This window comes from Alosa pseudoharengus, unplaced genomic scaffold (genome assembly GCF_046254945.1).
Source record: "Alosa pseudoharengus isolate Yale_2024_CS ecotype anadromous, Long Island Sound unplaced genomic scaffold, YU_APseudo_1.1 YU_APseudo_1.1_scf_22, whole genome shotgun sequence".
Lineage (NCBI taxonomy): Eukaryota > Metazoa > Chordata > Actinopteri > Clupeiformes > Clupeidae > Alosa > Alosa pseudoharengus.
This window is the reverse complement of record NW_027468680.1, coordinates 22,334,500-22,360,477: the sequence shown is the minus strand read 5'-3', so window position 1 is coordinate 22,360,477 and position 25,978 is coordinate 22,334,500. Positions and strand designations below refer to the sequence as shown.

General features: G+C 39.9%; 1 protein-coding gene across 1 annotated transcript in view; it reads left to right on the top strand.

Annotated features, from left to right (window-relative positions):
- The window catches only part of kiz (kizuna centrosomal protein), a 33,219-nt gene extending 30,587 nt beyond the window's left edge, over nucleotides 1-2,632 (top strand). The window contains exons 14-15 of the mRNA XM_076299351.1: nucleotides 1,542-1,588; nucleotides 1,799-2,632. Coding sequence (XP_076155466.1) covers nucleotides 1,542-1,588; nucleotides 1,799-1,899 — 148 coding nt within the window. The 3' untranslated portion in view covers nucleotides 1,900-2,632. The remainder of the gene's footprint in view (nucleotides 1-1,541; nucleotides 1,589-1,798) is intronic.
- The last annotated feature ends 23,346 nt before the right edge of the window (nucleotides 2,633-25,978 follow it).

The window sequence follows — 25,978 nt, the reverse complement described above, 5'->3', positions numbered from 1 at the left end:
TTATGTCTTTGTCTAAATGTAACTTTTCTATGTTCATAGGCCTACTTTGCTTTGAGTTGCGCATGTCGCGCAGTGGGCTGAGTTCCCCTTGTTTCCCCATTAGTGGGGTTAATTGGGTACTCTGGCTGGCTAGTGCCAGCCTGATTAGGAGAGCCTTGTGATTGGTTAATTGGCTGAGCACCTGTGTATTTAAATCCCAGTGTTGGGAGTGTAAGGTGTTCTTGTATGCATGTAATGTGCTGTTGTTCGGCAGTTTCTGCGATCTTCTGGATTTATTTGCGGTGTTTTCTTCAGTCGGGTGTGCGACTCACCGTTTTTCTTTTGGTTGTTTTAAGTTATTTGTCTATTGTCTGTCTGCTCCTTCAAGGAGATATTGTACTCTACTTTATATATTTTCTCTCAGGTTTTGGATTCAGTTCAAATAAAATCATATATTTTTTCCATCACCCACTTTCATTGTCACTGGCTGTGCTTAATTTCTCTCCTCCTATGAGTACCTATCCCTTTCTTCTACACATTCCAAATGATTACTTGTACCAGTGTACTATTCAGGTGGATATCTGAATGTTGACCTCCCTCCCTTCAGGCAGTAACTCAATTCTGCTGCTTCCTGTGTAGGATTGTCTATTGGAGGAAGTTTTACAAAAGTTATCGATCTGATGTGTGCCTGGTATTTATCGTGCAGGGTCACATTAGTGGAGAGGTATTCTTGGTCAGTTAGAAAAGGTTTTTATTCATTAAATAAATAAATGGCTTTAATTCTCTTATCACGAATGTGTTATAGGAATAGAGTGACTTTGAATAGGATCATGGTCAGTGTAATTAGTTTCATATGCCTACTGTATAGCCGCATTGGGCAGCTCCAAGGCTAAGCCATTAAAACCCGGTGGGGGGATGCCACTCAGTGTCCTCACCTTCCCACACACATACTCACTCAAACAGAGCCTTTGCGCCCCAGGGTGTATTTACTGCCAATGCAGAACCCATGCTGTATTCCAACAAACAAAACAATTTCTTCAGGCCTAAACCAGAGCCCATATGGTTATATGATAACTTAAAAGATGATGGTGATGATGATGGTCTGACATTGTGTCTGCTTGAATGGAACTGTGATGATGTACATTGAAGAGGGCTTGCTTTAAAGATACAACTAGCCCAGGCTCCTGCCTACTGTATGCATCAGTGCAGATCGAAGGTTTCCCAGAGGTCAGCCATTCACATAAAGATAGCAGTGATGCTATGGGAACCCGGCCACCCTGTGCCAGGAGCACTTCTGAATGAAAGATGGCTCTGACAGGGTCCTTAAGCACGATTAGCGAAGGAGTCAAGGAAGTTTCTGTGATTTGGCCATCTGAATCTAAGCTTAATGGAAAATAATCCCTGTAGCACCCATTATGCAGATATGGATATACACTGTTTTTACAAAGATGTCTTTATTTGTGCTTGATTAAGATGTTAATGTCAAATGAACACAGTGGAGCTTCAGTCTATGTAGGATAGGAATGCATGATGAGTAATCAAACTGTGACTTTGTTTTCTAGCAAAGAGAAAACCAAAGCTGAGGCCCTTTCAGCCATCCAATCAAAAGGTACGAGTCTTATACAGGAGTGTGCACACTTTAATGACATATATACATGATATGTATACATATGTATGTATATGTATGCATGTATGATCATCTTACCATTTGACGAGACATTGTAAATGATTTTCCTATGCAAATACATTTGCTTTTTATCCGTAAGACTACTTTTCAGTGTCTCAATAGTGTTGAATGAATGTATCCTTTTCTCTGCAGCTTTTTGGGGAGAATCAGATGACAGCAATTCGGACATTGAAATTGCCTTGCGTCCTCAGTCTTGGAAGTCTGGTGATGACACTGATGATTTCTACGACTGATTGCAACCTCTGGAAAGAACAGTTAATGCTGGTGCCGGCAAAACCCTTGTTCGGAGGTTGTGCTTATATGCTCTTGTTTGCTCTTGAAGCATTCACAACTGTGCATTCTATTAGAATAAATAAAGGGACCTCTTAGTTGCTGGCGAAAGAATGTGGAGGATTTTTCAAACACGCCAGTGCTAACCCTGCTTGAATCTCTCCATCTGAATAGTCCTTGTTACTGGTTGAAATAGATTAAACTTTGCTTTTAAAGCCATTCCTTTGCACTGTGTTGCATATTATGAATTTTAGATTTTGCAGGCGTCTCAAAATTTGTCATCGCCGGAGGGCTTGAGTGGGCTGCTTTGAGTCAACACTGGCGAGAGCCAGCCAGTTATGGCCACTCTGAACAGTGGCAGAACACCTTTGAACTGAGTGAAGTACCAGCACTAGGAGAACAAAGTGTGTCATAGCTGTCTAAAAATGGAAGCAAACCGTTTTTTCCCCTCTTTGCAGTGACTCTTATAAACCAATGTTTGCACACATAAAATATGACACTTTCGTGCAACTGTGAATACCTGCCGAATGAGAGCGTAATCAAGCATTTATATAGTCAATGCTGTTCAGTCATGAAAAGACGTAGTAGCTTAAGGGCTCTTTTCGTTTTTTGGGGACAATGCTTACAAATGTTGTGACATGGTAATGGGTACATTTTTATATACTGTGTATGAATAAAATGTGCTTTTTAACACACTGTATGAATAAATTGTGCTTTTTAACAACAAATAAAGCTAGAAATGCTAATTAAATACATGATAGAATTAGGCATATTGGAATATGTGGAACCAAACCAGGTACCTACATGCACTGCCCCTGTCACTATAAATATTCCTTCATAATGTTTTTAATGCATTGGATGCAAAATGATTACACTCGCTTTGTTTGTTCACATCTTTTAATGGATGCAGAAATTATGATAGAATCTGATTGTAAAATGCACGGACATGGTAGCCAGCTAACCCTGATTAATCACATCACACACACATACACACATAATGACCTTTGCCCCCTCTCTCAGTGGGGAGTTTCATATGGCATACATATAAATCTGTTTATGGCTGGAAGTTCATTTGTTTTCCTCATTCCAGAGGTATATTTAACATTCACTGAGCCTATGCTGTTCCATAATAATAATGCAAAATGCTGGCATTCAGTCCATCAGTGGGATTCCATTAGTCAGCTTTTAGGTGACTTAGTGAGCCTGAACCATCTAAAGTAGGACTCCACACTCATTATCTGTAATGGCTGCGGCCAGCCTTGACCCTCGTGGTGAACAAAATTAAACGTGTGTGAATAATTTGGAGTTTTTTTGCTTAAAAGGTACCCCTCAGATAATATCCATGTTAAGGATCATGTCAACAGTCACTTGTGTGCCTGGAGATAGTGCGCTGAGAGCAGAGTTAGATTGTGCTAACATATAAAAACACAATAAACAGTTTTTAAAAGAACTTTTCCTCTGATTAGTTCAGCCTTTCAGAGAAAGACATTTACTGACAGTGCCTGTTCCACTTCACGGCAGGTAGGCCTACTGAAGTAGGTTTTACCACAGTCAGACTTGGAAACAGCAGGAGGTCAGGGCTATTGGATTTGAGATGTCTTAAACACACCATTATGACCATTTTAAACCACACTCTTCCCATGGCCTTACTATAGTGTAAGGTCAAAGACAAGCTGGTTAGTAACTTTATTAGTGAAAATAACAAGGCATGGGTGTGGTAACACTTTATTTTAATGTGTCGCTGTTACAGTGTACCTACCTAATTAGGTACAGTGGTACAACCTGTGTAACAACATGTACTATCAGGTACTATCATTGTACTTGCATTATGTATTTGTAGGTACCTACATATAGCCACTCACATTGTAATACTGTAAGCCATCTCGGCTTGTCCCCTGCACTCCAAAATCTGGCGCTAGTTAGCCGATGCTACCAACAGCTTTTTCAATGGTGGTGCTTCGGCATCGGGCTAGCCATGCAAATAAATCACTGTTTTACACCATTTATGAGGCTGTATCTCCACACTTCATTGGTAGACTTCCAAGGGCCCTGACATTTAAAACAAGACATTGAGAACTTTGAAAAAGCACTGGTAGTTTACTTACAAGACAATTTATACAGACAGTATCTTCACGAAGTTTAGCGTTTGCAGCCATCTTGAATTTAGTCACGATAAGTCGATAAAGCGACGAGAAAGAATGAACAGGTATGATAAGGAATAAAATAATTCAGTGGATAAGCATGGATTCCAGTTGCTGCTACTGGAAGAAACTGGAATCCATGCATTTCCACTGAATTATTTTTGGAATCTGATCCCTTACCTGTTCATTCTTACTCGTCGCTCGACTTATCGTGACTAAATTCATATCTACCTTGTCTGTGGACATTGTTATTTGCAAAGCCGGTGCTTGATAAACAAATAGTGCGTGCAACAGAGGAAAAGTTATTTGGTGTTGCTTTAACTGGTACACTTCATTTTAATGGGTTTATGCCACTGTATCAAAGAGCAATAAGTGTGTACTAACACAGTTGATATATGTACTATGTAGTGAATTAGTAGACCTGTTCCAAGACATCGAAGACACAACATACATGTCATATGTACATGTAAGTAATTAACTGGTACACTTAATAGGTTTATTCCACTGTATCAAAGAGTAACAAGGTTGTAGCAGCACAGCTGTTACATGTACACTGAAGACAATGAGGCCTTGACTGGAGCTAAGAATGGTTTGTATATTAAATCTATCATGATCAGATTTACCCCATCCAGCAGGTCTCAGGTCAGCTCTTTGCCTCTCATGAAAAAGTTTTGTAAAAGCACTCAGTATTACAATGTAACAACTATATGTAGGTACCCACAAATACATAATGCAAGTGCAATGATAGTACATGTTGTTACACAGGTTGTACCACTGTATATTAGGTAGGTACACTGTAACAGCGACACATTAAAATAAAGTGTTACCAAATAAAATGTTACCCAATAAAGTCTTAGCTTTTGCTCTGCTATCTCCAGAAGATGGTAACAAAACTATATTTTTTCTGATATTTGATATCATTGACAAATCATTTTATAGTTTCACAATCAAATTTCAGTAGTCCATAATGCCTCTACAGTCTTATCTTGCATGGCTGTACAGTAGCTAGACCATTTTGCCCCGAATGTTTAAGTGTACTCTCAAATATAATTTACAAGGAGTCTGACAAAGTCTACTGCTTCATGACCCAGCTAATCAAAATAAAGCAGGTCTCAAAGCTATAACTCAACAAGTGCAGGCTGCATTCGCACTGGAGAGAGCGCGCACACAGGTCTTTTATCTTTGTTGGCTCATAGTGGTAGCTTGCTAATTTACTAAAGAAAGACAGTATGGTACGATATAACGAACATTTTGAAGAAGAAAGGATGAAGGCAACGAGGAGCAGAGCTAGTCTTGTTGCTGTGTATCAGCAGATGAGGAGAACGCGAGTGTGCGTGCCACTTGCTGGCCCACAGGTTGCTTGAGCTGTATAGTCGAGCTCAGTGATTCTATGCTCTTGAGAGAAGGCACACTAAAGCCAGAGTTTCCCAGGCAGACTTTTACCAAATGACAGCATATCAACAGTATGATGTAAACCTTCACTTACTTAGTTTATTGGCAACCTATGGCCGTGTCTACTTCCCTTTCTCTTTTTGTTAAACTTGATAGGCAAATTCTTAGTGGCAAAGAAGAGTAACAAATATGAAACACACAGGGTTCTGGCTCATATCTCAGGAATGGCACAGGTTGGGATCAAAATTCTGTTTTTCATGAAAGTTTACACACCCATTTCTGTGAATTTCAACCTTCAAAATATTTTAAAGTGAAAGCTGAAACAAACTCCTATAGTGATGCACCTGAATCTCACGAAATTTGGTGTAAATCATCTACTGTACAGACCATGCTGACAAACTTTTCAGATGTTTGAATGTTTCCACAATGCTTGCTGTTTAGTATGGTTGTCATGCTTGTCAGTTAGTTAGCTTATGACAACCTGCGCGGCACCCTCTGACCTTTAGTGTCCACCACCCTCCAGAGCGGTAGACAAAACAGAGCTTGGGCACTCCCATTAAAGACTGGAAAAAGATGGCAACGCTTTTCCATGCCAGTTTCCGGGTTATGGAGACAGTTTTGGAACTGAAAACTGCCAATCACTTGGTCAGTAGCCAATGAGTTACTAGATTATGCCCTCCAGCATCCAGAAATACATCCCACCCTCCAGCCATTCAGCAAATATTTTTTGGAACTAGTGTCGCAACTCTCTCTTTCTATGGCTCCGCCACTCATATTCTACTGTATACCAGCAAACGTTCAGTGAGTGCCACAACTGACATTTCACTTATATTAACATGACAAACTAACAACAAGAACGCCCTTTCCTAAATCAATATTTTTGCCAACCAGGGTGTTTGCCAGCAAACTAAAATCAGATGATATTTTACCTGAAGACAAATTGAGGACAAACTTCGAAGGTATTCAGGGTGTTGCAGGCATTTCAAGATCATGTTTTGATCAGCTAAAAAGTACAGACGTCTTCATCTGTCCGTCCATCTCAGATTTTCTTCTGTAGCACCTATTCAAAGAAAAAATGTCAAAGAATATTTTTCTTCATGTGATCTGAGGGAACAAAGGATGCTATAGATGCATGATTGGACTCATTTGGCTTTCTATGACATGCATGGCCACCTACCAAACCATCCTTCTCAAAATGCTCTTATGTCTCAAGGACAAATATCTGTTGAGCTGTTGAGCACAAACCATACTGCAGCTTTTAGACATAAACACATACCTAACATACCTGTAACACATACCTAAGTGATCAATTGGGATTGTAATGCCACCTGCAATACTATTTCATATTCATCAAATTCCCCTGGCTGTCCATTCTGTGCGTGCTCAAAACTCAGATATCACTCATCTACCCTTGTAGATGGGAAGGAAGAGGCTTTGGTTTAGCCATGCATTGCAGCTCATCAACGAGATGCTTCAGTAGCATGGAAGAGAGTTAATTTGAATTCACATACAGACAACCCTTTGCCACAATTGCAGAAAAAAAGTATTCACCCCCCACTCCCTGAATATTTCCGCTTTTACTGCTTTTATAAATGGAATCTTGATCAATTTGATGGGGAAAAAAGCTTATTTATGCAATCGCTTATTTCGCATTATATATTTTTAATTAGTTAACATTACTTTGTAGAAATGTGCTTTCACTGTGACATTAAAGAAGATTTTTGTAAATTAAAATTGTAGTAATGGCCTAATTAAATTGACAAAGATTCCATTTATTAAAGCAATAAATAATCAGAATAAACAGTTACAACCAGCAACATGAATCTGTCTTGGATACAAACCATCTCTTATTTCTCCAAGATGTACTAGACATATCAGATATACTAGTCCAGTGGTTTTTTGAGTCACGACCCCGCAGAATAATCAGATTGGTGTTTTTGACCTCCACCTGTACCCTCCCAGTGCTCTTTTGCCCACAAACAGAATAATGAATTCAATTTTGGCTTTACAGCTCTGTTCTTAGATACAATTTAGATTCAAGGCTTCAGTTGGGATCATTTTACTTCAGAGAAGCCATCTCCATAGACAGTGTGTAGATGAGGCTTCTGCTGTAGCAGCTATCACAGGTGTTACGAATATGTATGACATATAGGATCAATATCATGTTCATAACAGCAGTTCCTAACTGCAACAACCCACAGCTAATGACCCACTGCAGAAAGGCTGCAATTACTACCTAGTGTGAACAGCAACGCTGTTTGTATGCATGTGTGTTAGAAATGGTGATGGTAATTAAGTGATGGTGTAATGTAGAATTACAATATTTTTTTTTTTTTCGTACAATCTGGATACCCCCAGAAATGATCTTGTGACCCTCATAGGGGTCCCAACCCCCATGCAGTTTGAGGACAACTGATACTGTAATAGGCCACAGGAATGTGCATGCATTTGTTTGCGCTATTGGACACTTGTATACAATTCTGTATTGGTGTCAGATTAGTGTCCTATGTATGCTGATGAATTTATCCCAACACCAAAAAGGTGCACAACCTGCATGCATGACTATTATTTGAACATGCATTCATCCCCATACATTTCTGATAAGGAGGTCTCTCTTTGGGGAACATGAGATTAGATGGGTTGGGAAATACCCATCAGGTCATCATTATTCAACACTCTGACCACCTTTTAAAATGAATATGCCTAAGCAAGGTGCACACTTACAGAGAAGTTCACTTGGATCTCAATGTTGGACGATTTAAAAAATAGTAACTTATTTCAAAATGACTATAAACTGTTTATTGTATGAATTTTAAATTTTGCTGTCTAATATTATTTTTCATATATTCGACCAAATGTTATCAAATGCTATCAAATGACCAAATATGCTAGACAAAACTGCATTAAAGTAGTTTTCCCCTGCAAGAGAATTTCCATGAAAAAGAGGATGTTTAGGAAACAAAGAAGATGTAGATGAAAGTAACAGGGAGAAAAGTTAAACACTTTCATTAACAATGATATTAGCACGGCATTTGCATAGTCTACTGGATATTTCTATAATGTATTTTCACCGGTTGTACAAGTTGAAGTTTCAAGTGTGTACCTTCCATTCTACTGCTCTCCACTTTCATTTTTATCAGGGAATAATGATTTAAAGCAAGGTCATTTGATCTTCTGTTTCAATAGGCCTTAATTAAATATTCATTCATTCAGCAGTGGTTCTTCCCTGTGTATTCCTGAGGACATGCAGCGCAGAAACAAAAGCAGTGTTTTCCATTATAGGCCTACTGCTTTAGGTTGCTGAAAGGCACAAGAAACCACTTCTCATTTGGCTTGCTTGTTCTCTCCACCAGGGACATGCAACTGTATTATGTCGCTTTTTCAATTCGGAGGTTGTTTTGGGGAGGTCAAGAGAGTCACATTGTAGAATTTGTACAGATATTCCTTATTCAGGGTAAACCAGATCACGTATACATTCAATACATTCAATGAATAACTTGGTTGATTGACTGACTACATTTTGAACTGCATATCATGTCAACATTATAGTTAGCCTGTATCAGATTTACATAGAAGCAGATCTTAATATTGTGACATGGCCCTCAGCTTCAGAAACTGTCACATCAGAGAGTGGCGTAGCAACAGACTCCTCATCATTCTCTATGGATTTGAGACAAGGTGAGCTTATATCATACTATAAACAAACCATGTTTAGCCATTTAGATTGAAAAATCATCTTAGTGTGTTTTATTATATTAGGCTATAATTAGGATAAGAGGCAAATATCAAATGTATTCTTAATGTAGAGCAACAGAGAAGATGTGATTGAGGATGATGGAAGTGAAGAGAGCAGGGAGCATGAGTGTTGCTCTGAGCAAGTCAGAAGAGGAACGAGAACGTAGGCAGAGCAATGCAGAACAGTTTTTGCCAGAGGCAGGACTACGGCCAGAGAAATTAACAAATGATCTGAGAGACACCATAGTATGCATGTAGTCATGCCATGTACCTTAAAATTAACCTTAGTAACCACAGTAAAGTAGGTTAGATAATGTTGGGAAAGGACATAAGCACGTATCACAGATTATTAACCTACTTTAAGAATTACAGTTAATAGTTAATACCCTATCATCTAGCCCTACAGATTCATGTGTACATTGGCGTGATTATTATTATTATTATTTTTTTTCTAGGTGGGCGGGGCATGGGGGCCCATCAGGACTGCCTATGCATAAGGCCCAGGATCTTGTGCTATGCCCCTGACTGCCCTTAGTCTTGCACAGCTGACTTCAAAAACAAAGTAAGCAAGATTTATGGGTCTGTGTTGAATCAACGCCACCTAATACCATCACACAAATGGTTCTCCATTGAAACTCACCTAACCTGTGCAAGTGGCACAAACTCGGTGGCTAGCATGTTACTGTGGCTCTGCACTTCATCGGGAGTTGAGGGAAAAGTAAACAAAACTCCGTGGAGGGAGTGATGTCACACACTTAAAGGAGCCACACAACTTTTACAAGGGTCTAGTCACAGACTTATGGTAACTTGTCTGATTTTACTAGGAGAGATAACATGGAGGCAGTGCAAAATAGTCTTGTTGATAATGTGTTGAAATTAAATGAGGTGACAATGAAATGAAATGTGAAGACATTTCGTTTTGAAATAGCCTGCTATTACATATTTTATGTGATACTCATTTTTATTTATTTTTAGAATTAGGCCTATTGGGGAAAAAAGTAAATGTGTTTCAGTTCATTGCATTTATATGCTAGCCTAATAATTATTTTTATGGTAGAAATAGCAGTATCGGCAAGTAGGCTACACAAATGTAAATATTTGATTTGGTTTAAAAACAATATCACTAGTTAAAACATTTCGAAATACAGTACACCTGGATTGTTTTGCTTTCTGTGACTTTCAGTTTATAAAAGGCTATTTTTCCAGCCATATATTTCATCATTGAAGATTTCTCTGTAGTTAGAGCAGCTTTGCAGATTTCTTTGTAGTTAGAGCAGCTTTGGATCAAATAGAGGCTGCAGTGGCAAGGAGAGGACTGTACATACATTACTATTGGTAGACTATTCAAGTTCTTGTTGAATGTAGTAATGAAAGAGGCATTAGATCTAAAGGAAATAGCATGGCAATAGCTGTGGAATCTATCCAAGGTCCTCTAGCCTACATGCACTCAAGGGCGCTAGGCTACTTCAAATTCACCAAATGAATGGGTTGTTACAAAACAAAAACTTTTTGCCCTAACAACAACACCTAAGCTGTTATGCATGGGTACTGCATCATAAGTTAGGCATCACCCAAATGTAATTACAGAGCCCTCCACTTCCACTCCACTTACTCTATATCATCTCTCATCTTTTGATATAAGTTTCCAATGAAAACAATGAGGAAATATCCACGTTGAAGGGAAGCAAATTTATTCTGGGAAGAAAAATGTGAACAAAAATACGCGTGACACAGTTATTGTCACCCCTAGAAAATTGTATAAATAAAATGTAACTGATTTTTTCCCCCATTTATATTCAGCATGGTAAGCAGTAGGTAATACATGATTTCTCATTTTATCAAAGGAGAACTCTGGCCATTTTTAACATAAAAAAAAACAGTAAAACAAATTGGTGCTACCTAAGGGTACGTTCAGACTTGGGCATCTATGACGGTCTAAAACGTATGGTCACTGGCGAAAAGTTTAACAATATGCTAGATATAGCATATTGGGTCTTGAAATATTCACAAGAATCCATAGAAATTGATGTATTCATGTCATTTGATCCAATATTAGTTATGCAGATGTATAGTCCACCAATTGAATTGAAATAGAAATTGTAAAGATTTATCATTTTTTGTAATTATTCCATATTTAGTGTAGTCATTCCATATTAGAACCCCTGAAGTATAATCCAAATGCAAGCATGAAACTTCAATGTGTTACCTTTCATTTGAAACCAAGATTATGCTTCTACACAAAGGGGTTCATATGCAGTAAGCATTTGATTGTTATGTATTTTGGATAACCAAAAGTCCTATGGGGAGTTTCCATAGGGCATTTTACAAAACACATGAGCATACCTTGGCAAATAATGGTCTAAAGTAAGTAGTTTTCATTCTATGTTGATCTACTTTTGCACACAGCTTCACAAGACTTGATGCTAGGACTCAGTTGTGTTTCTAAGTCATCTCAAGTGACCTAGAGGGCTAAAAGGGCTGAAAGTTCGGAGATGCTTGTTATTCGGCAGAATGAGACAATAATATTCAAGCCTCAGTAACTCTGAGTCAGTACATCACACAGTTTTTCTGGTTGTTGTCCAAGTAACTACAGTATCTAAGCATTCCAAAAAGGTCAGACATTTGATTATAGGCCAAAGTATGTAGGAGCAATGATCTCATCAGTAGATGATGTGCAATGTTGGGCAAAATACTCAAAATGGGGCGTATGCATAAGAATTTAAACAAATTTCGTGGGTAGTCCAGTCCACATTGGGTGTGGTTTATGAAACGTTATCAAACGTCCGGCGCTTATCACAAGAAGGCGGGCTTATGTTTCTTAATCAGTCATGGGTGTGTTTTGGACATAATGTCCTTTAAACCAATGAGAGTGACATCTGTCATTTCCTTTTAACAGCAAGCAGCACGACTTCAAACAGTGCATCGGTATTTTGATGGTCACCATGCTTTACTAAAACCTAGCAGAGTATAGCCTACATAACACGCATTTGCGCTCGTCTATTATTTGAACTCATTGGCAAAGTGAAACTAACTTCACCATGGACTGTCAAAGACAAAACAGTTATACACAGTTAATTACTTTCACTTCTGACTGACAATGGGTTACCATTGAAAATATAGCCTGGAAAAAGACACTTACCCCAATAATGTTCGAATGACTGAATAAAAAAACATTTATCCTGCAGGGGAGTTGGTGCTTACATCTCGTGACAGTGCGTCTTCAGCTGTGCTTCATATTTGCCTCCCACCTAATCACTTTTATCCGTCATTACCAATTTGCAAATAATGGTGAATAACTTACTCATTGTGAGATGTATTTCATAATATCTTTATTCTAATTAAGTTTCCCATTGTAATCATGTAATTTGTAATATTTTGCATGGATGTGCGCTGGTTCGCGTTCATGGATGAGAGAAGCAGGGTGCGTTTTGCACCCGCCCATATCACTGTTGATAATGCGGTCTTAAAATAACATATAAACAACAATAGCGATTTTTAGACAATGCGCCAGACCCCTCCTTAGGTCATTAATTGCCACACCCCTTGGCGCATTACTCAAAAAAAGCGATGGGCATGGCGAAAAACTCGAGTCTACAATAGGAATAAGCTTTGCGTCATGATGATTATAGACTTTCCGCCAGGTTTTGGGTCACGAAAATAGGGCCCTTGGTGTATTTTTCGCAGCCGTCGCCACCTGTTTTACATTATAATCCTGGAGTGTTTTCAAAAAAGTGCAGCTCAGAGCTGTTTTGAAAGTTGAGATATGTTCAACTTCTAGTGGAAAAACGCCCTATGTCACATTGTTTTTTGACAGCTGACCAATCACAAGCAGATAGCCAAGACCTGTGGACCGGCTGCTTTTTGGAACAAAAACGATGAGAGATTTTTTAAAAACTGAAAAAGCAGTCTGCAGAAAAAGAAACCAAGTCTGAACGAACCCTAACGCAAGTTAGCCTGCTAATGGCTAATGCAGCCAAGTGGCTACAAAGCAATGCTCTGTGGGCATCACATAAACTGTACCTTTGTGCCTCTTCACAGACTCAAACTGTCATTACAAGTGCTCTGCAACATCAACAGGGTTCTTATATGACACCACTATGTGTGTTCAACTCAGTATTTGTGAGGAAACTCCCATATGTAGGCCTATATCTGAAATATAGTTACTGGCTTCATGGTGGTCTCCAGGTTGAAAGACAAGAGTGGCAATGGCATGATTCCAGTCAGTAGGAAAATAGCTGTGTGTAATTGAAAGGTTAATTAAATGAACCAATAGGAGTTACTAATAGGCCAATAGGGCACGTAACTGAAGCGTTCCGTTCGCAGAGTATCTGCTGGAACTGGTGGCGCATACGTTCAAAAAACTTCTAAAACTATTTTCTACGCTCCACGAAAGGAGCACTTCACTTGCGAACCCGGTGTATCCTGGGCCTTAGAGTATTTCAATGCTTTTTAATAAGCAAGGTATCAAATTGAAAAGCATCTCTGCATTTAATGTTTCTTGAGAAGCAAATGGCTTTATTAACTTGCTCTTCATTGATTGTGCTTAGACAAAACAAGTCTTCACTCTTCATCAGTTGTCATAGGTTTTCACTACACTGGGGTAAGTCGGCTTTAATCCTGTTTTTATCTGAACTTTTACAGTAAACTTATCTCTTGCAGAATGAATCTTTGCTGGGGGTGCTGTTCTGCAACAGGTTACAGGGCCCGAACCACAAGTGAGTCCGACCCGTGTCATTTCCCGATCCCACCCCATCTCTTCCTGTCACTCTCTTCACTGTCCTGTCATAATAAAGGCAAAAGGCCCAAAAAATAGAAAAGAAATCATAATGATTTGTGAAATAATAATGTAGCCCCTTGTTTTAGTGTTAGCGTTTACTTTGAGAAGGCCACCAGATACCCCTGGTTGAAAAACATCCCAAAAGAATACTTTTCTCACCCCCACACTTGAAATGGATGTGGCGTCATTGGGGTTTAATGCTTCTTTTTTATGACAATCTCAGGCCATGTCCCTGGGTCCAGCGAAAGCTAAATTCTTTGTCCAGGTGTGCCCTTATAAGGGTTAAGCTGAGTTGTGCATGTTTGGAGAAGAGTGATCCATGATCAGCCTCCATGATGACCAAGTGGTCCATTTTAGGATGGAGTGAAAATTTCATCCACCGAAAAACACCAAACCCACAGTGGAGAATAGCTATAGAAATGTATTCGTTTTGGGTGTTTTACAGACAATGGGACCTGGTGACCTTCTCAAAGTAAATGGTAACACTAAAACAAGGTGCAACATTAAGATTTTTGGAGGAAAAGATCAGGCAGTCTTCTGAGAGACCTGCCCCAATAGGTGGCATAGATCCAAAACATACAGCCAAACAAGACATGGTTAACAGAAAACAATATCAACATTTTAGAGTAGCCCAGCCAGAGTCCAGACCTCAATCCGTCAAAAAAGAGTGATGGCAAATAGTTGTTCCTGCCAAAAAATCTGTATTGCTGCTAAAAAGATGCTGTCTAGAATCATTGTGGAGATATGGAGAGGCTTGGTAGGTATTATAAGAACCATTTTGAGAGCTGTGATGGCAAATAAAAATGTTTCCATTGATTATTTAAAAAGGGTATGAATAATTTTGGACCCGCCATTTTTCATTAAAACAAATGTAAAAATATGAAAACGCTTTTACTGATTCCACGGTTCTACCACATAACATTGTCTAGCAACCTTTTGGCATGTGGCAGTGTCATTTTCAGTCAGAATAAACATATTGATAAAGACAAAATCAACATTAAATCAATATTTGCCAGGGGTATGAATAATTTTGTTCTTAACTGTATGTAATTGTGTAATTGTTGGGCCTTTTATTAACTGTTCAAAATTATATTTATTTGTTGTTTTTTTGTTTTTTCCTCATGACTTTATCTTCCCAATTTTGATTGAAATCTCTCATAAGAATTAAACTCTTTGCTTGGATTACACTCTTTCAGGATATTAATGAGCTGGCCTTCGTCCTTATGTGCAGTCTGCTGAGTAAATGAAACTAAACATTGTCAGCAGTGACAATGACTTATGTCATAATCTACCTTATAAAAGACACCACACTCCCATCAACTGACTATAAATGGGAAGAGCGTGCTCATTCACCAGCCCTAATGTGTACTTGTGCCGCCCGAATCGATTCGCCTTCATGCGAGGGGCTCAGTTTCCATGTGCATGCACTTTCCCTCTTGAGGAAGTGGACAAACAATCCAATCTGAGTGCGCCCAATTTAGCTATATTACCACTTTCAAATAAATGCAAATATCTTGCACCTCACCATTAAAATATTCCTTGATTCAGCAAGTATCTGAAAGAGCAGGGGGACCATTTGTGGAGTGTGGATTTGCACATGAATGACGTGCGTGAATGAGGACTGTGGGTGAGGCTGGAAGGCCTTCTCCTCGTCAGTGAACAGTGGAGCTCAGCTCAGTTTCACGCTCTCTCTGGGGGGACCCAGGTGAGATTCTCACACACAAAAGACCCAAGTCTACCTGGAACAGTGTGGATGAAATGTTAAAGCATATGTGGATAGAGGTCTTTGGATATGCGGATAGAGGTCTTTGGGTAAAAAATAAATTAATAATAATGTTCATCATAGTTAATTCAGCTATCATTTGTAGGGTTTCCAAACAACCTAGATTACATCAACTTGATGGATGTCAATGTCTGATATTATTATGCCCTGATGCTAAGTGGTTCTTTGATTAATGTAGGTGAAACCTATTGAATTCATAACCCACAGTATGTTTTGACTGCTATGATATAAAAAAATAAAGAATAGATAAACAAAAGTCTGTGGCTCTTATAAAATGAGTACGGTATGTGAGAGGCAGACAATAGGCTTTACTACTCAGTAGTTGTTTATCAGCAATTTCACAATCACACAAGTAGGGAGAGGAGAAGAAGCAACCTCAGGCGCAGTCAAGACAGCATTTGTCACAGTAAAGCACAGTAGCCAGAATCACAGAATGGATCATTTGGGAGTTGACATCCCCTGGCTGTCAGACAGCAGACTATATTGTATAAAATCTCATTATAATTAACCACATTTAAGTTAGAGCAGCAAGTCCCTCCTTATATGTTTTCCCACTCCGCATTGCCCCCATCCCATCGCCATGGAGTAATTAATATGGAACGGCATCATGCTCAGCAAATTCCTGTGAGATGGCTCCACCGGAGCTGTAAAAGCCAAGTAGGCAAATTAGTATTCATGCAGGTCTTCCTGTTACAACTCCCTTTTCCCTCAGGGACCAGGGGGCTAGATTGGGTAGACAGACAATGTTCATCCATGATTATGTGAGCAGAATGCCATGTGCCACAAGAGCAATGGAGTAGGTAGACAGGCTGAGAGAGAGAGAGAGAGAAATACAAGAAATACACCAGTGTCCTTGCATTTGAAGATCACAGAAAACATTGGGGAATGATTATAATTTGGCAGCGCACTGGAATTTTCTTGGTTTCAAGATGGCGTTTTGTCAGCTATAAGCCGGCACAGTTTCATTTTTGCTATTTGTTTTTAGCTATGGAACTCTGAAGCTTTGAATAGTGTCTTGTGAATATTGATATAAAAAAAACTCCATTCCAGTTCCAAACAAGGATCCATTTTCAGTCTGCCCATATCCATAGTTGGTGAAAGGACTACCAATTATGGCGCTTTAAAAACTAAGGGTTTACTATATTGCATACAAACAATTGTGTTATTAGACCTACACACTTCATGAATTGTAAAATAGTATGAAGCCCAGATTCTTATGACCTCTTATTTTACTGTATGTCCTCTCTCTCTCTCTCTCTCCTCTCTCTCTCTGGCTCATTCTTGAGTCTTATTAGTAGCCACACGGCAGCCTGGTGTGGGGTGATTCACTGCTGTGTGCATTCAGAGGGCTACTTTGACACCTTATGTTCAGTGATTGAAGGCAATCTCCAATGATGCACTGACTTTATTCACCATGTTGTTCCATAGAGGAAAACACGCATCTTTTTCTCCCCCTCTCTCCATCTCTCTTTCTTTCTCTCTCTTTCTCCCTCTCCCTCTCTCTCTCTCTTTCTATCTCTCTCTCACACACACACACAAAGGTTGTCACACATGTACAGATTTGCCACTCTGAGTCACCTCCTGAATGCACAACTATCTGGAGGCATAAAATAAAAATTAAAAACAGCATTTATTTCACCTGCAGAGGAGGGCAACTTAATACCTAGTACACACAACATTCATGCCACACAACCCATGTATCCATAATCAATGTAATTTCACTTAGACACGGTTCACAACCCTTCCATTAACTCTTTATTGTGTAAATGTCTCCTGTTTTGCCCTCATTACATAAGGGGATACAAATGTTTGTACACTGGGTGGGTGTTGAGCCCGTCCGGGCAGCAAGAAGCCACATTAGAGTGATCTCTGCTTGGATTAAATCTGTTGTTCGTGGAGATGTTAACAAAGGTGATAAAACAAGATTAGCTAAGACACACAGTGGTGGGGATTGGGGAGCTCTCTCTTATTAGTATGCACTGAGCTCCAGAGAGTAGAGTGGACTCAATTTTCCTCACAGGGGGGAAAGGGTTCAACCATTAGCATGAATGGGAAATGCTAATGCCCAGCTACAGACACCTGCTCTGGGTATCAGCGCCGTGGGCCTCTGAGGCACAAGGGGAGTGTGTTTTTAATCCTGTGGTATTAATGTAATATTTAGTCAGTTAGGCTGAGCAGCACAAACAGCAGTCTGGCTAAAGCGGAAGCCAGAGTCACAGTGATTGGATGAGGGCCACTGAATTATAATCAAAATCCTTATTTCAGACACCAAATGGGTCCATAGCATTAAGACAGTGTAAAAATACATAGAATAAATACATATAATATATAGGTACAATGTATACAAAAAGAAAAAAAGATAGCATTTAAAAACGGTAAGGGCTCTCTCGCCAGTGTTTTCTCAGCCTGGAAGAGAACCTCAGAGAGCTCTTAGCAAGGTTGACTAGACCTTCTATAATGCAGTTCTCTGACAAGTCCAAGTTATAAACAAGTTATGACAAGTCCAAGTTATAAGCAAGTTATACAAGTTATAAACTAAAATGGTTGTATGGTTTCTTTAACTAGCATACCTCCTCTCTCGGTCTCTCTCCCTCTCTCCCTGAGTTTACACAATGAGTTTACCTCTCTGCCGTTGGGACTATTTTGCTCTGTAAGAAGCAAGACAAGGGACAGTCTACATACACATATAAGTTACAATAGTTTTGTCACTTGAAACAATACAGCATGATGACTAAGTACCAGTACCGGGGCGTGCAGTGACCCTAACAGTGGCCTCCATGGGCGTATTCTGGGAGCTGTTGTGTCATCCTGGCTGTAATTGTCACCTTTGATTGGCAGTAATGAAGATGCCGGACGAGTGGGAAGGGGGTTGTTGGCCACTGGTGTCATTGTGCCATTTTCGTGGACTGCTTCTCTCCGCGAGGCTGTGCTTCTCACCGGCTGCCTGATTGTACGGTTAAGCCACGGCTGCCTCCACAAGCTCTCCCGTGTCATTAACCTCCACTCCAATGACTCTGCGATGGGTTTGAAAAGGGAGAAGAGACACTTGTCAAGGTGTGGGTAGAGGAGCACCTCTTCAGCAACAGCTCGGGTTGCTCCGCATCTTTGTGTTGTCCAATCGGCGACTAAGTGCACGCAAGTTTGGTGTCACCGCCGAATGCACACTGTTGTGGTTTGGACAGATATTGAGCGTTCTAAGCGTCATGTTTAATCGGCCACAGCTCATAGAGACAGGCCTTGGTATTTCACTCACATATGAGTGACCACTCTCTGATCGGTATGTAGACAGATGTGGAGGTGGAGTTCAGCTTGTTTGATGGTATAAAAGGTACACTGGTGTGTTATATTTGGTATTTTCAAATTCACTCTGTGTAAATTTGTTTTTGTTCTATTACAATGTATAACATGTAAACATTTTCTATAAACACGTCCATTTGCTAAGCATGAATCATGGGTTATTTACCACAGTACAGATTTGTATTTATTCGAGAGACCACACTAATATTAGGTAGAGTGAACCTGAAACACCACAAATGATATTACTTGGCTTTAAACTGGAGATGAAGTAACAAACAACACAAACTGTAACAAGGCCAAAAACAAGACTCTTTTTTTTTGTGTGGTGGAATCTAGATGGAGCTTTAGGCTGTGGCATAACTTTTGGATGGATTAACTGAATGTGTGGATTCACTCCATGAAGGTAAATGAGGTATACAGTCGACTATGAATGCCTCTGTGAATGCAAACATCTTTGCCCTTAAGAAATGCTTCATACATCTACAAGTAAAATAGTTTGGGCTATTCAGTCAACTGTTAAAAGCTTGCTTAGCTGTATATCTTTGTAAAGGAAGGCCATTCTCCATTTATTTGGTTACTGCTCTGGGAGCCATCCATTCTGTTCTGCGCATAATAGATGTATAATCCATTCCTATCCAGACATCTACTGTGTGTTGAGCTAAAATGGTATAGTGTCCATAGTGATTGGACATGTATTATGTGTGTGTGTATATATATATACATGTATATATATATATACTGTATGCTGCAAAATGTGCCCTATGACCTCTGTTACAATCCATTAGATCGGATCTCAGTGGGTAAGTCAATGAATATAATTGAAAAATTGTGCTTCCATTGAGATGGGTTTTGTATCCATACTATACCTCTAAGGCAGGGGTGTCAACCAGTGGTCCGCAGCCAACTTGTGGTCCGTGAGGACATTGCTGGTGGTCCCTGACCATGGATTCAGTAATGTAGTTGCAATGTGGGAATCAGTATTTTTATTCAGTGGTGGTCCTGAGGTTATGTAATTAGTCAGAATGGTGGTCCCTGGTTCACAATCAGTTGAAAACCCCTGCTCTAAGGCTTTTTACAGTTTTACATTTAATCACAACTCAGAAATGAATGGGAAATGACATGAGGGTGCCATTGGAATGTAAAACAACTGCACTGTCTTAATGTGTCAAAGATGTGACCAAGATTAATTCATGTGTCTGATTCATTATTTCATTATTATGACTTAACTATATCATTATTATGACTTAACAATATGACAATTTTCAAGGTTAAATAACTGAAGTAGGCTACATAACAAGAAATGAGCAAAAATGGATCTCAAAAATATATCAACACTATTTGGAAAATTAAGTCTGTTTAGGTACCACAGAACAAGTATCAGTCATATAAAGACTATGAAGATAGTGTTTTTGCATTATCTATTATTGTATGAATCCACAATGCTGTTTGAGTCTCGTCACAGTGCGTCCTCTCTGAATGTGTACACTTCTTGTGTAGGTCAGAGCGTAGGAAATAGGATTGAGCATTATAATGCAGCCAGAAGCTCCTCGAAGGGCAACGCGGTCAATCAAAGGCTACTTTTTGCTTGGTCGCTGTGTTGGGTGCTCCTGTCGGCAATTCTCTGATTTGACTTTGATGTGCCAATTTGTGGTTGATGAATAATTGTCTGGTTGCTGATAACTTGTGGGAGTCAAGTGCATTCTCGGGGTACTCAATGCAAATGGGATATTTGGATTCAGCGAATCACGACAGTGTCCTCCCGAATGTCCGCCTGCCGTTTCTGTGGATAAACTCACCAATTAGCTGCATTTGAAGAAGCCATTTTTGATTAGTGCAATCAGTAAACAGAAAGGCCTCTCCATGATTGTCCCCCTGATTAGATGAGTTGTCACTTGAGAAGTTGTTGGAGATTTTAATTTATGGCCTTATAGTCCTGAAAAGTACAACAATTACCTGATCCATTTTGCCTACTGAACACTCAGATTAGAATGCAATTGCATGGCAAAGTCTGTCCACCTAATGTCTTACCCCGTGGAGACTGTGAGAGGGATCTCTTCGTGGCAAATGGTAAATAAACACACAATGCTACTTGTCCATGAGCTCTGTGAAGAAATGGGATTCCCTGGCTTGTTCCGACAGAAGCACAGATTACTACTCTGAAGAACCCTTCTACAGCTACTACTGGCTATTTAGATTTAAAGAAAAGTATTGTAGCAAAGCCCAGAGAAACGCATCTCAATACTGAAAATCTCTGTGTAAAAGCAGCTGAACATGGACACATACAGTACACACATACGGAAAAGAGCAAAATTGTTTGTCAAACCATTAAGTTCATAGTTAAAAAGTGTTCAAAAGGGGTCCAACATGGATTCCTTTGTCTGAGGGGCCTCAGTAAAACTCATCTCAGCTTCAAATAATGCAAAAATTCAAAGGTAAGCCATCTTTCAGTGTGAGACTAGATACCCATTTTCAGCAGTCTTTCCTTACCCTATTTTTATGTCTGTTATTAAGGCCCATAAAATGGGCTTTTTGTCAGGCCCTTCTCTGAATGATCACTTCAGAGTAATTTGTGCAACCAAACTGAATCTTTTTTGTCCACTGCGCTTTATGAGTGAAACACCCATTAACGCTAAAATTGGATTTATTAGGGAAGAAGCAGGGGAAGTGAAAAAAGAAGAGTACTTTGAAAAGGCAGATATCACTGTCATTGTGCAAAGGTGAGATTTTTATAACCGTGTTAGTCTTCCAGGTCAGTTTGTTTCTAGTGGTTTACTTGCACACTTGATAGAGTCCCTTCTGTGTCAGGTCAGGTGTGTACGCCTAAATGATCACATAGCCTAGTCATTAAGGCTACGTTTGCACTGGCAGGTCTTTTAATGCACAGTTCTGATTTATTTACCTATATCTTTTTGACTGCCTGTTTGCATCTATCTTTCAAAGTGGCCCATATCAGATATCTGTGTTAACATGGTTCATTATTTTGATAATTTTGACACTTGAGACAATCCCACATGCGTACAAGAGGGTTTTCGTCACCGAAATGAAAGCAAACAAATAGATGGCACTGCAAATGCGCTTCAATGGTTAGTTGTTTACTTTAAATTCATAGCTTGAAGTTCACAAAATAAGATACCAGTTTTATTTTAAGGCTAAAAAGGAAGTAGAGAGTCCTATTGCAGCTTTTCCATCAATTTAACTGACGGTGTGAACGTCATAGAGACACTCAATATGGCTAACTACAATTAAAATGTTATCTATGTCCTGCAAAGTTGTCCCTGACCCAAACCTGTAGAATGGCTTAAGAGGAGACTTTATAGATCACCCTTGTCAGGCAGATAATCTCTGTGTGAGATTACGCCTGATTAGGGTGGTTTTAATAGGTTGTGTTTACTGGGAGCAGATTTGGTGGGGGTGAGATTCTGGGTGGTAATTTGTCATCAAGTTTGGTTATAGGCACGAGGTCTTAGGTAGTGCATCACAAACATGCCCCACCACCACCATCACCACCACCAACAGCAACCTCTAACAAAAGTGCCCACGAAGGGATTCTCATTGGACGCTGAACTTAAGGGGGGAGTGAATTAAAAGTGAGTTAATTTTCCCTTTCAGAGTGTCACTGCCCCCCACGGGGAGCAGTGAATGTGCTCTTTCCATGTGACCAGCTGCCTAAATCAGGGCAAGCAAACACTCAAGCAGCATGTTGTGGGCAATAGGTCTGCCATCTGTAACACAGCATTGTCCTGGGCTTTTCCAGGGCTAATTGTTTTCATGTGTGTAGTCCACCCAGAGGTTTATTTGCTGTCCTCTAGGGAACAGTGACAGTTGAAATGTAACGTAGTGCATGTCCAATAGCAAATACTACACTCCTAGTAGTCTCACATTCAGCCAGAGACATACAAAAATACAACAAACACGTTTTACGTTTAGAGCACAAAATATGGAATGATAGAGTGTCAATAAACACTAGAACTGTGTATCATCATGTGTCATTGCCTTATGAGAAGAACATTGCAGACACACTTCTTTAGCTAAATAAATCATGGGAAAATCTATGCATTGCTGACTGTGCTGCATGAATCCTGGTCTTCTCGCAGAGCAACACAAGGAGCAGGAGGCACAGTGGGGTTTAGGGTGTAATCTTGTTTGGCCTTTGGGGCACATGGACAGCAACCCATAGATTTGAAGCTACAGTCTGGAAGTTTATTAGGGAGAACAACAGGCGTCTAATTATAATGCCCTCTTATCAGTGCAGTGTCCATTGGTGAATAGTGGAGAGGAGGCAGCTTGCTGCAAGATGGTAATTGGAAAGAAAGTGGGTGGTCCCACTCTGCTCTTTGGCCCTCTGTGCTTCAAAAAAAAAATACGACTCTCCGGCACAATTTGGGCACGGTGATTTTCAAAATGTCAAATTCCTTGAAATGCCCCAGTTTGCAGTTTGGTCTTCGTTTCCTCACATCTAACTGGAAATATAAGACCACCTAACGTTTTCCCCAGAAACGGGATTGTGTGTGCTTGTGTGTGTGTTTGTGTATATCTGTGTGTGTGTGTGTGTGTGTGTGTGTGTGTGTGTGTGTGTGTGTGTTTGGGAGGGGGGTGTACTTGTGCATGTGTGTCCATACCTTTGTGTACTTTTTGTCACTTCCATTGATGGATAAATTGAATAGCTATAAAGACCAACATGCATGTGCAACATAAGGCTCCCTTCAAAAGCTGCCTCTTGAGGCGACCCAAACACAGGCCATCTCTCCAACTTCATTTGAAGCCATCTCCAACTATTCCACATAAACAAACAAACGCCAGGAACGGAGCTGGCTATCACCTTGGCAACAGCCGATTGGGAAGAAACTGTTTGCTAGTTAAAAAGTGCAGCTTTGTTAGCTGCGCTAACAGGGACCTGGAATACTTCACAGCCTCACAATGAAGGCCATTGAATGCTTATTTCATTTTTGGGGGTTGGGGGAGGGAGGTGGGTGGGCAGTAAGCAAGTCCTGCACTCTGGTCTCTTGAAAAAAAGTCATATTTCTTGGTGGTATTTGTGTAGAGTTATGGACTACATTTTCATCTACGCCTTTTGAGTGAGGGCCAGTGTTGTGTGATGAAAGAGAGAGAGAGAGAGAGAGGAAGAGAGAGAGAGAGAGAGAGAGAGAGAGAGAGAGAGAGAGAGAGAGAGAGAGAGAAAGAAAACTGTATGTCTCTTGACATGTATTTATCATTTTACATTGAACCCTCAGACTCTGTCATACTGAGCTATACATACTAATTAAAAGGTTGCCAAACTATTTGGCAGAGCTGCCATGCTTTTCACTAGGCAACTCTACACTTAATAGTCAAGTCAGGTCAACTTTATTTATATAGCGCAAAGTATTAAAAAAGTAATAGAATGATACTAATCAACCACCCAGTGAACAGCAGCACTCTATGAAGATTCTTGAAGTAGTCCCAAACTGTGCGCGCACACATATATTTCCTTTTAGGGCCAAAATGCCACAGGGCTCGATAGTCCCCCTCGTGTAGTATTAACACCCAAAATAGTCAGAGTTTCAGAGAAATCTGGTAGAGCTGTAACTCTCGAGCCGTTACACTCTGACTATGCCCAATCTGTCTGTTAGAATGACAGAACAACTACGTCACAGAATCCCCCTTTGCCCAACTAAGCACAGCAATAGTACAAGGAAACAATAGTACTCACCCCGAAGAGTGCTCTGTGAACTGAGTAATGAGGATCTTACCACAAACCGCACTCAGACATGTTACAAAGATTGCCTTTAACAGACAATCACAAAGCAGTACAAAATCACATTCAGGATGACGTGACACACGAAAAACGTAACCCATGGGTCAGAAAAGAAAGACTTTCTCAGATTCAAAAATCTGTAACTCAGTGATAATGATCCTAGTCAAACACCCAGTGAACAGCAGCAATCTATGGAGATTCTTGAAGTAGTCTCGAACTGTGCGCGCACACATATGTTTCCTTTCAGGGCCAAAATGCCTAAACACAGGGCTCGATAGACCCCCTCCTAGAGTATTAACACCCAAATAGTTAACACAGAGTTTCAGAGAAACCCGGTAGAGCTGCAACTCTCAAGCCGTAAAGAACGAGCTGTTACACTCTGACTATGCCTGATCTGTCTATTCTGATAGAATGATAGGGCAACTGCTTCACAGAATCCCCCTTTGCCCAACTAAGGACAGCAATAGTACTACAAGGAACAACAGTACTCACCCGAAGATTGCACTGTGAACTGGGCAATGAACATTTGATCAGTTAGCAGAAAGCATCTGAGAAAAGCTTGGTCTTAAGTCTAGATTTGAAACTAGCTATAGTTGGGGCAACTTTGATCTCATCTGAAAGTTTGTTCCAGAGCTGCATAGCAACTAAACGCTGCTTCACCATGTTTAGTTCTAACAGTAGGTTTTACTAACAAGTATTTCTCCTGAGACCTGAGAAGTCTGGAAGGTGTGTACTGCTGAAGCATTTCTGCTAGGTAATTTGGTCCCGTTCCATTTAGTGATTTATAAACAAGCAGAAGCGCTTTAAAGTCAATTCTTGATAGACTTTTGTAGTTACGCATATGGGACCCCAAAGAAGTAATAGTGCACACATATTAGCTTAGAGGACAAAGACTTGTTTGCCAGAATATGGTAGGGTTTTGGTGGGGTTAAGGACGTATGAATAATCTCTAAATGCTTGTCCTTCACTGTACTTTTTGTTAGTGTGTTACAAATACAAGACTCTCCCCACATAAAATGACTTAAAATTTCACGTGTGTTTATGTGTACAATCACTACAATGTGTTCTGTTTCACACTGTTTGACTACTACTACACTTTCACTATCCATAGTTCATATGATTTACATCAAGGGTAATTCAAACGCTAAACCACTACTTTGTGATTACTGATATTTACATTGTG